This window comes from Phalaenopsis equestris, unplaced genomic scaffold (assembly GCF_001263595.1).
Source record: "Phalaenopsis equestris unplaced genomic scaffold, ASM126359v1 Scaffold000021, whole genome shotgun sequence".
In the NCBI taxonomy this organism is placed as follows: domain Eukaryota; kingdom Viridiplantae; phylum Streptophyta; class Magnoliopsida; order Asparagales; family Orchidaceae; genus Phalaenopsis; species Phalaenopsis equestris.
This window is the reverse complement of record NW_018164463.1, coordinates 318,362-329,649: the sequence shown is the minus strand read 5'-3', so window position 1 is coordinate 329,649 and position 11,288 is coordinate 318,362. Positions and strand designations below refer to the sequence as shown.

Below are 11,288 nucleotides of genomic sequence, written 5' to 3'. Positions count from 1 at the left end.
TATGATTTTTACTTTTCAACCCTCAATGGAAGAATGGTAGCCCGTGTACGTTTTATTCATTAAAATGTCAAACATGTAATCATGCCACCAACCATTCCCTTTCCAATTACAAAGAAGCTATTTCCATTAAGTATATGGCTGATCTTAGCTTCTAATGGCATCACAGAATAATCACGTGCACTTGGAGCTACGCCTTCCCCGCAACTTAATTGCAGAGAAAGACAATAAAAGAAATACAGCAGAGTCGTTTAACCAACAATAAGGTAATTATTTTCAATCATATTTACATGTTTAGCACCTAAACTTGAATGTTCGCATATATCCAACCCTACCTATGCATGTAAAGATATATTTGACTTATTAAAATTTTAAGAAGTGATTTTTGATGTGATGTAAAAAATTTCGGTGGTATGAATATAAATGTAAAGTTTAAGTGCTAGATTTGCAAGTACATAGGAACTGTTTGGTATGTATGTAAATGCCCCTAAATTCTTACATGTTACAGTATTTTCATTGATGTACAGCATGATTTGAACTTCGTATCAAAGCTAATCACTTCCCTTTTAAGAATGTTTTGCTATAATCTGAGTGGATGTGTGGGCTGAATTGGTTGAGATTTGCTTCAATATTTATGAGGATTTTGGTCCAAAGATGTTGACGTTGATTTTGTTTTGCGTCCTAATTATTTTATTTATGGTTTTATTTTCATCAAAACAAATTTATGGAGTTTCAGTACTGGTGAGCAGAATGATCTTATTTTGCATTTAAGCACACAAAGCATTGGAATTTGAGCTTCAGCTCGGCTTGAGCTCATTTATTGGGCTCGAGCTCTACTTGAGTAAAAAGGATTCAAGATCGAGCATGAATGGCTTGAGCTCATTTATTGGGCTCGAGCTCTACTTGGGTAAAAAGGATTCAAGATCGAGCATGAATTGAAAATTTGAGTTCGATTGGAAAGCTCGAGCTTAAATCACTTGTTGAGTTCATTTTCATACGAGGTAATCTAACAATGGATGCATTTTTCTCTATTTTTAACGGGCATCGCTAATGGAAGAATTGTGCTTAGATTTAAAAAGTGTAAGTGTCAAAGAAACAATACATAGTGGCATATAACAACAACAACAACAACAAGTCAAATAAATCTGAGAAAATTATTTGAAGGTAAATATTGCCATCTTATTTTTTTGTATTCATATTTGTGAATCTCTCTCTCTCTCTCTCTCTCTCACACACACACACGTGTGTGTGTGTGTATGAAAATTATAGTAATTTTGTAGTGAAATAATAAAATAGCCCCCAGAGGTCCAGACGTTTTAGATTTCTGTTTTAATCATATTTATCAGCAAGCGTTCAATTTACTTCATTAGCTCCACAAATTTAAACTATTTAAAAATTGATTCAGATTCATATTAATGTCTATTAAAATCTGGCATTAATATGAACATACTTTGTGAGATATAGAAACCACTTTGATATAATATTCCTAATCTGTAGCATTTTGCTGAATTAAATTCAGACCACTCCACATTTATGAGCTCCAACAAACCACTGACAACCAAACAGCCTTGCAATTCACAAGCATTAGTAGCAGCAACATGCGTTCAGCATTATCCATTCACAGAATAGAATTTAGGACAATTTACACATGTAGCTTACAATGGTTATGTATTTACGTATCTAACAGCTAAAACTTCATATTTCCATACATAGCACTTTGGTGTATTTGAACCAAAGCATTGAAAGGTATGTTTGACTTTTAGAAAGTGATAATTGTGCTAATTTTTATGTGGTATTAAAGATTAGATTTTATGTGTCTAAATATGAAAGCTAGGTGTGAGGTATATAAATACATGAAAATTGAGTGTTGTGTAGGGCTGTCAAAAAAGCTCGTTGTTCTGGAACAGCTCGTGTTCAGCTCGTTCGTTAAGTAAACAAATTGAACACAAACAGGTTTTTAAAGCTCGAATTATAAACGAGCCGAACACAAACAATTCTTTGTTTGCCCTTATTTTATATATATTTGATCCAAGTTCGAATTTCACTTTACATCAATTTTTTTCAATTTAATTTTAAGGAATGAATTTCAAGCCGAACACAAACCTGAATATTTAAATCGAGCCGAACAAGAACACATTGTTCACAAGTCAATTTCGAACACGAGCCGATTTCGAACACGAGCTATTTCGAACGAGCCGAACACGAGCCAAGCCTGAGCTCACTCAAGCTCGGCTCATTTACAGCCCTAATGCTGTGTAAAATTCCGATAGAATTAAATCTCTCTAAAGCATTTATACTGCAATGTTTGAATTAAGAGTGCATCTTCGTCAGTCATTTGGTTTTATATGCAACAACACTATCATAAAGAAAGATTTACATACACACCACTCATGCCTATGTATTTACATATCTAACACCTAAACTTCAATTTTTACGTAATATATCACCTTATTTATGTATGAGAAAGTGTATCTGTTTTTTTAAAAGTTCAAATGATAATAATATTTATATAATATAGAAGAATCAAAATGAAAAAAAAAAAATTGGTGTCAGATATCTAAATAAAAAGGAATTAGGTGGTATGTATGTAAATGCCCCCATCATAAAATTGACATCAACAAAGAGAATTTAATACTAGGAAAATTACGAGTATCTACCAATATATTACAACCAAAACAGAAAGTTCACATATTGAGCATGCTAACTTAATGCATTTCATCACATTCCCACATCGTCCACTTATTATGATATTTTCCTTCAATCAACCCTCACACGTTGCTAAAGATAACAGCTTTTACGCTCATCATTTTATGTTACGGAAGATTCTACACAGCAACAATGGGGTAAGATGCACAAGTCGCGACGCCTGTATCAGAAGCAAATCATATTGAAATGCTACATAAAGATGGGAAAAAAAAAGATCAGGAACTCTACGAAATTAGTAAATTACTCACCACACACGTTCTTGCCAAGCTCCATCTTGAAGTAGCCATGATCACCCCAGTCTCCACCCCATGAGTTCTTTATAAGCCAGTAGGGAATACCGTCTTCAACTCCATAGCCGACAGCAAGAACTGCATGGTTCACATCCTGGAAGGAGGAGTTTCTTAAGTATTATACTACGATTTTGAATTTTCTCACTAATTTATTGAGTTGGATGGTCGGTTGGTTTTCTAACATTATGAATTTTCAGGTTAAAATTACAGATTACCTGCATATCAGCTTTGTTCAACATAGTTGTTATTTATATGAATAAATTGAGCAAATAAAAGTTGATTGATTCCATTGTAAAGGATCTAAAAGTTAACAATGACTATTTTTTAACATATGACCGCTTGACTCCAAATGACACTATGAGCAAACATATGGGAATATACCACGGAAAACTACATAAAATCAGTGAAATTTAATTAATTTAGCCTTCAATTCACTGATTTTATATTATACTACAACATATTATACACTTTATTACATCATATTATATAGTATACAATATTAAACTAAATTAAACTATATTGTACGATACTATGATAAAACCGGTATCACCAATAAGATATCCAATGATTTCAATTTTTTTTCTCCAATCCAAATACTCTAAAGATGCCCTTACACATATTTCAATAAAATTGAAAAGAAAAAACAATGCCACAATATGCTTGTAGCACAACATCAACTATAATAACATCAAACTAAACAATTACAGAGAAATTAATAATGCAGTCCGACCAAAACAATAATAATATTTAACATATAAGCAATTACAGTGACATTAAAATGCACTCCGACCAAAAGAAATGCAGCCTAGATGTGCAAGCACAGCTTCTTTCACAAAGAACATAAAATCATTAACTGGTATAATTAAAAAATTAATCATATCCTTCAGAAGATGGAAAAAATATAGGTCATGATATCTTTTTTTAGTAAGATTTAAAAAACCCGTATATAAAATTTAAGATATTTATAGATTACTACGCATGCATCAAGAGATTGGAAATATGTGCAAAAATTAAGGAATTGTTCAGCATTTAGAAATATCTTGTCTTATGATTCAAGTCAATAGAAATCATGTTGAGCAAAGGATAGAAATATAAATTATCTTAAAGCATACCATTGGAGACTTCCCACAAGTGTCACTCGTGTAAACTCCTTTCCTGTAGAACCGGAAACCAGTCACAACCTCGAATGCAACACTAACAGGTCGAACCAGTCCAACTGCATGTTTAAGCTCCTCCTCAGACCCCTATAAATAAACATAGATCAATCCAAAATACAACTTAGATTCAGCAGAGATCTATGATCATGACATCTTGATTCTGAACAAATATAGAATGCTAAGTCGCATTTGCTATCTATAAAGCAAATCAAATTTTACAATCTACACAGCAAATAAAATTTTACAACAATCATATGTTCATTTTCAACAAGATGCTTCACATAAAGTCCGACATGTCCAACGGTAAAGAATAAGGAATGGATATGTTGAGGGTATATTACAACACAACCCATAATTTAAATGTAAAGTTATTTATAATAAACTATTGCATGCACCTGCAAATATCTATTGTAACATTCTTTAAAGTATCGAAAGGATAAATGACACTGAAACCTGCTTTTGACATTCTTTCTATATATGGCAGGGTAATACAAACTATCACCTATACATCTACAATAGCTGTTGTTTTCTGTGTATGTCTAAAAAAATGTTTATTCACAGTTTAGCAAAATAACTCTAACATAAACATCAAAAATGACAAAAAAAAACCTTATGTTTAAATAAAGAAATATAATATTAGAAGAAGTGAAGTGATTTATTCCTCCCCTCCTCATTAAAAATCTTCAAGATTTTTTTTAATATCATTCTCATATCCATGCAAAAAATCATAGGAAGATTTACATACATACCACATAATTCCGATGTATTTACATATCTAACACTTAAAACTTCAATTTTTATATATATGTCACCTTAGCTATGCAAGAAAAGATGTATTTTTCTTTTTAAAAGTTAGAAAAATGGTATTATTGATCTGATACCAATGAATTGGGTGTTATAAATATAAAAAAGTAGAGTATATGTGTTAAATATGTAAATAAATAAGAATTGAGTTGTATGATTGTAAATATTCCAAAAAAAGGACAAAGTAAAAAACGGAGAACCCTTACCAGTGTGATGTTAACTGAATCAATAACTTTGACACCAACATTCTCTGGCTTGAAGTTGCATATACCATTGACACCTTGGTAAGGATACGTCTCCTCAGTGTCGAGGCCTCCATTGTACTTGATGTACTCAAAGGCCTGAGAAGGCAAGCCTCCATTGCATCCAAAATTATTGTATGCAGAAGCACAATCTACAAGTTGCTGTTCTGATAGAGATATTTCCTTTCCAGTCAATTGTGTATAAGCAGCCTCTAATGCCCCAGTGGTACTGTAAATTTCAAATTGAAATTTATCAGAATAAAAAATGGCATTTGGGTGTTGTTGTAAGATCTTAGCAAAGAGAAGAAATCTATGGATAAATTACAGCAATACTGATTAGAAATCAAGAAAAGTTGGTAGCATTTAAAATGCTAATCCACTAAATAAACCGAATCGGTAGACATTTTGTAATGAAAGTTGGTATCTATTTTACTCACCTTTTAGTGTTAGATAACCTTAAATAAAGCCTGAAGCAATGGTTTTTATTGTAGGACAAAAATAATAGCTCTTTACCTCAGGTAACAAAATTATAAAAAAAAAAGGCTCATAATCTTCTGTGATGGGGACAGTAAATTTCTACTCATGATGATCATCATCATTACACCAATCATTTGTGGTTTATATTTTAAATATTCACTCACTTAGATTTATTAAGTAATACATGAGAAATTTTTTTTGGCACGAGTCCTACTAAACTTCAAGCTGTGTAAGGTGTGCTCCCCACTTTTAATTTTCTAGGTATTTCACTTTAAATGTCTCTACTAATCTAGTTGGAGTATCAGCTACTCATGGTTGTACATGCTCAATGCCACACTTTATCTGTTTGTCAACGATATTTTTGTTGTCCAACAGTAAATTCATGATACATAGCCAATCTAATTACACTAAATATCCATAATATTCTCTATTGCATAGATATCTAGAGAAACTTCTTTAATTTAACCACTAAATTCTAAATGTTGTCTCCTTAATGAGACATGTCAATCACATGAATAATATATATAACTATAAAAATCTATAGAGCTGAATGAAAATTGATCATTAAGCAATATTATTAATGATCATCAATCTCACAACCACAAAAGTAAATACCAAATCTTTATTCTTTTCGAAAGATTTATTTCACAAATTAGATGATATCATCTTTTGATGCTACATACCACGTAAACACATCTTTTGAAAGCAGGTCAAAAACCAATTAAAAAAGAAGATAAATTACAATTAAATTCCTAGTATACACCGCACTTAATGTAGGTTATATTCTTAAAAACACTTCCCTCACCTCCTACACAGATTTTCAAATAGGGGTATTTATATACATACCACCCAATTCTTATGTATATATATATATATATATCTAACACCGAAACATTGCCTTTTAAACTTATATCACCCAAATATTTCATGTCACATCAAAAACACCACTAATTTAATTTTTAAAAAATGAAATATACTTTTTCATGCATAGGTAAGGTGGCATATATGTAAAAATTGAAGTTTTGGTGTTAGAAATGTAGATAAGCTTGAATTGAGCGGTATGAATGTTAAATTTCCTTTAGATATCATTTGAGTCTATCAAATTGGTTTATAGTATTCAAAATGGTGTCCAAGAAAAAATTATTAAATTTTCACCACAGGGTGCTGTCAGACTTATGCACACCTTTCATAAAAACCTCATTTTTCCTATTTGGTGATGGAGACATCACCTTCCTCATTGATTACACTTACTAGCTAACTCTCTAGAAATGCCCACCATTTCTTATTTGGCAAGCATTCGTAAGATGTTTTGACATGAGTTGAAATTATATTCTCTGCAAAGAGCTTCATTTTTATTCTTCAACAGTTGTTGTGTCGATGTTGCTTTTTCATTGACAATGTGGATAGCATGCGATGAAGGCTTTGAGGATACCGTAGCAAAGGTGGTTGAAATTGCAAAAAAACATGGGAGAATGTCACATAAACATGCAAAGATGGGATAAATGATGCAATTGAAAATTTTTTGAACATGTGCTCAGAATTTCTCAAGTTATAGATAGATTGTCCCGAACAGAAAATGGGAATCATGAAACTCAAAATCAATGAGACAAGCGTAGGCAAAGAAGCCATCGAAAAGTTCACCAACCATATGTGAATGGGATTCCAAGTCATGTCATAAATTTAGTGGTAGTTAAAGTACTCTAATAGAAGTTAACCAAGTAATTCTGATAGGAACTTACATATAAAATGATAGAAAATTAAGAGATATATGTAGAGCCCTTTTAAAATTGTGGACATATTAGGTGTGGCCAATTCTGTGGGAGTAATTTAACCTAAAATTCATACAAAATTAATTTCATACTTAATTTTATAACTTGATGATATCTTTATCATGCACTATCCTCAAATTTGAAAATATTAATTCTCTTAGCATTTATTCATAAGCCTTTTCACAATCAACAAAATCATATTCGAATCTTGTCATCTCTCTATATATATTGTCTTTAGATTCCTAATGACAAATTCAATTCTATAGCAAGCTTTTACTAGAACACCATCATAATTTTATTGCATAATCTTTTAGAGGATCGTACGCCAAATCACTAAATCCGTTGCCATGGAACAACATGCTAAAGAAAAAAGAAAAATATTGAGCATATGACTCATCCTGATTGACATGTCAAGATGTTATTCTTGTAAAAAATTTTGTCAATAAATAAAGTAGCAGTTAAATATGATAGCTTGTCAATGAAAAACAACTCAAGGATTCAAATTTTGGAAAAAATCCACATGAAGCTATCACTAGAAATGAGTTCAAAAATATCATCAAAATAAGTGAGCTTTACTAGTACTATTCACGAATAATTAGCAATCATCTCATCAAAGTTGATAAAAAAATTGATCAATTATTTATCAAATCTAATTCTTCTAAACGGAAAGAGGTTGTTGAAGAGTTTAAGATTATTAAATCACATCCTGCTTTTCAGCCTTATCCATGTAAAATAGAGTTTAAACCAGACATTTCTCCCAAGAAATTGAACAATTGTTCAAAAAACATGAGATTATAAACCACCATGCTCTTAATCAAAAGACTATGCCTTAAATATCTTCCGCAATCTCTTTCAATTTAGGTGAATTTATATCTCAAGACCTTGCTCACAACTTCCAAAGTTTTTTACTGAAATAATGATGATCATTTAATTATGATTTAACTTACAACATAAATAATTTATTGGAACTTTAATAATAGAAATGAAGAAAAATTTTGATGGATCACCGTTCAAAATTTATGGAATTAGTTGATATTATGATTCATAGAAAGATAAGAATCTTATGTATTCCAGAAACTAAATAGGTTGGAGAAAAGACTAAAGACTAATAACTTTGGTTTTAAAACTTGGTATTCAGATAAGAGTTGCACTAGAAAAAATGTAGGTGTAATTATAAATAAGAGATTGAAAGATAATATTATAAAAATTAATATAATTAGAGATATAATTATAGCACTTAAAATTATTATTGATACTAAGATTTTTAATATTATAAGTGTTTATGCTCCTCAAGTAGATTTAGATATAGGTTCTAAAGATAAATTTTGAAATGACTTTGAAGACTTAATACAAAGGATACCTCATGAAGAAAAAAATTTTATTGGAGGAGATTTAAATGAACGTGTCGGTAGAGTGGTAGAATATTTTAAAAATATTTATAATGGCTATGATTTTGGAGTGATTAATGAAAAATATAGTCATATTAGATTTGGTTTTATGGTATGATTTTTTAATTGCTAATACTTTATTCAATAAAAAAGAGATGAACATATTATTACTTATAAGAATGGATCTAATAAAACACAAATTGATTATTTTCTTATGAGAATAAGAGATCATCGAGAATGTAGAGATTGTAAGATCATTCCAAGTAAAGATTTAAGTACTCAACATTGATTATTAGTTTTAGATTTTATGATGAAGAGTTGTAAAATAAACAAAACTAGGAATCATCGTCGTAGAATTGTCGTAAAATTAGATGGGGGCAACTAAAATACACCTAAAATTATTTTTATGAGTAAAATTCAATAATTCAAGATTTGGTATGTTCATGAAGAAGCAATTTCTATGTAAGATAAAGTAACAAAAATTATTAAACAAGTGCCAAAAGATATATTTGGAGAATCAAAAGAAAAAAATTCTATCAAACGAAAAAATTCTATAAATAAAAATGGTTGATGGTGGAATAATAATGTGCAAGAAAAAATAAAATATAAGAAGATATGTTATAAAAATTAGTTTAAATGTAAAAAACTTAGAGAACTGGGAGAAATATCAAATGACCCGTAAAAAGTCTAAGAGAACAAACTTTGATGCTAAAAATTCTGTTTTTAGTGATATTTATAATACAATAGATACAAAAGAGAGTGAAAATATATGCATAAACTAGTCAAACAAAGAGAAAAGAAAAGTACAGATTTAACTCAAACAAAGTATATTAAAGATAAAAAATCAAAAATTATTTTCTTAAAACAAGATACTCAACATAAGTGGGTGAGTTATTTTGATAAACTTTTTAATGAAGTTTCTGAAATTATGATCAACCTTAGTAATCTTCAAATCGTTAATAATAATAAAATGTTACATTTTTGTCGTTACAATATTAAAAAAATAAGTTGAGGATACTTTAAAAAAACTAATGATGGAAAGTCTGTAAGACCTGATGATATTCCAATTTAAGTGTAGAAATATATGAGAGTTGGGAGTTTCTTGGTTTACTAAACTCTTTAATATTATTTTAAAAACTAAAAAGATGTCTGAGGAGTGGAGGAAGAATATTTTGGTCTCCATTTTTAAGAATAAAGCGGATGCACAAGACCAAATATTTTCCTATTTCAGTTGGATTATATTAGGGATCTGCTTTAAGTCCATATATTTTTGCTTTAGTTATAAATGTTCTTATTGGAAATTTACAGGAGGATGTACCTTAGTGTATGATTTTTGCTGATGTTATTCATGGATAAGACGAGAAAGAAAGCTCAGGAAAAACTTGAATATGGAGGTCAACATTGGAGTCTAAAGGTCTTCGTTTGAGTATAACTAAAACTGAATATATGGAATTTAATTTTAATAGTAGTAGCTCTGGTGACAATATTGTAATTATGGGTGATCAAATTATGAGAAAGTGTGAACGTTTTGGATATCTTGGGTCTATTGTTCAAAGTGATGGTGATATAGATGGAGATTTTATTAGTATAAATCAAGTTGGTTGGTTGAAGTGGAGGAATGCTTTGGGTCTATTGTGTGATAGAAAAGTATCGCTTAGACTGAAAGGAAAATTTTATAAGATGGTGGTGAGAACTGCAATGCTCTATGGTGCTAAATGTTGGCCTTTAAAAGAGAAGCATAAAACTAAGTAAGTGTTGCCGAGATGAGAATGATTAGGTGGATGAGTGGCTTTTCACTTAGAGACAAAATGCAAAATGAATATATCCATGATAGGATTGGTGTAACTCCAACGAGAGTCATCTTAGATGATTTGGTCAAATTAAACGTTGATCATCTGATGATCCGATTAGGAGAGTAGATATTTTAGATTCGACTTTATTCAGAAAGGCGGGGGTTGACCAAGAAAAACTTGGGCATATTGTATAAAAGATGATATTATTTTTTTAGAATTAAATGAAAATATGACACACAATAGGAAAAATATGACACACATTAAATGAAAATATGACACACAATAGGACTCAATGGAGAAAAAAGATTCATATAGCCGACCCCACTTAGTGGGATAAAGGGTTTTTGTTGTTGTAGTAGTAGTAGTAGTTGATACGTTTAGGTTTTATCCAAAACTTCATAAAACCTCTAAAGTTTTGATTTTAAATCAGCCCAAATTGAAAAAGGTATTAACTTTTAAAAGTGCGTCATATATAAAATCACCAAAATTTAAAACAAACAAAAAAACCTATACTAAATAGCACCTATGAATATGAACCCAAAATGAAAGAAGTCCATAGAAAAACTTCAAATTTGAATTATCTATCCTTATTTTGTTTTTTTTCATTATTATTATTATTATTATTATTATTATTATTATTATTATTATTATTATTATTATTATAA

General features: G+C 30.2%; 1 protein-coding gene across 1 annotated transcript in view; it reads right to left on the bottom strand.

Annotated features, from left to right (window-relative positions):
• Positions 1–2,605: 2,605 nt before the first annotated feature.
• LOC110018397 (cysteine proteinase 2-like) overlaps positions 2,606–11,288 on the bottom strand; it is a gene marked incomplete in the record, with an annotated part of 9,176 nt that continues 493 nt past the window's right edge. Inside the window, 4 exon segments of the mRNA XM_020715698.1 lie at positions 2,606–2,863; positions 2,952–3,087; positions 4,106–4,237; positions 5,161–5,425. Coding sequence (XP_020571357.1) covers positions 2,823–2,863; positions 2,952–3,087; positions 4,106–4,237; positions 5,161–5,425 — 574 coding nt within the window.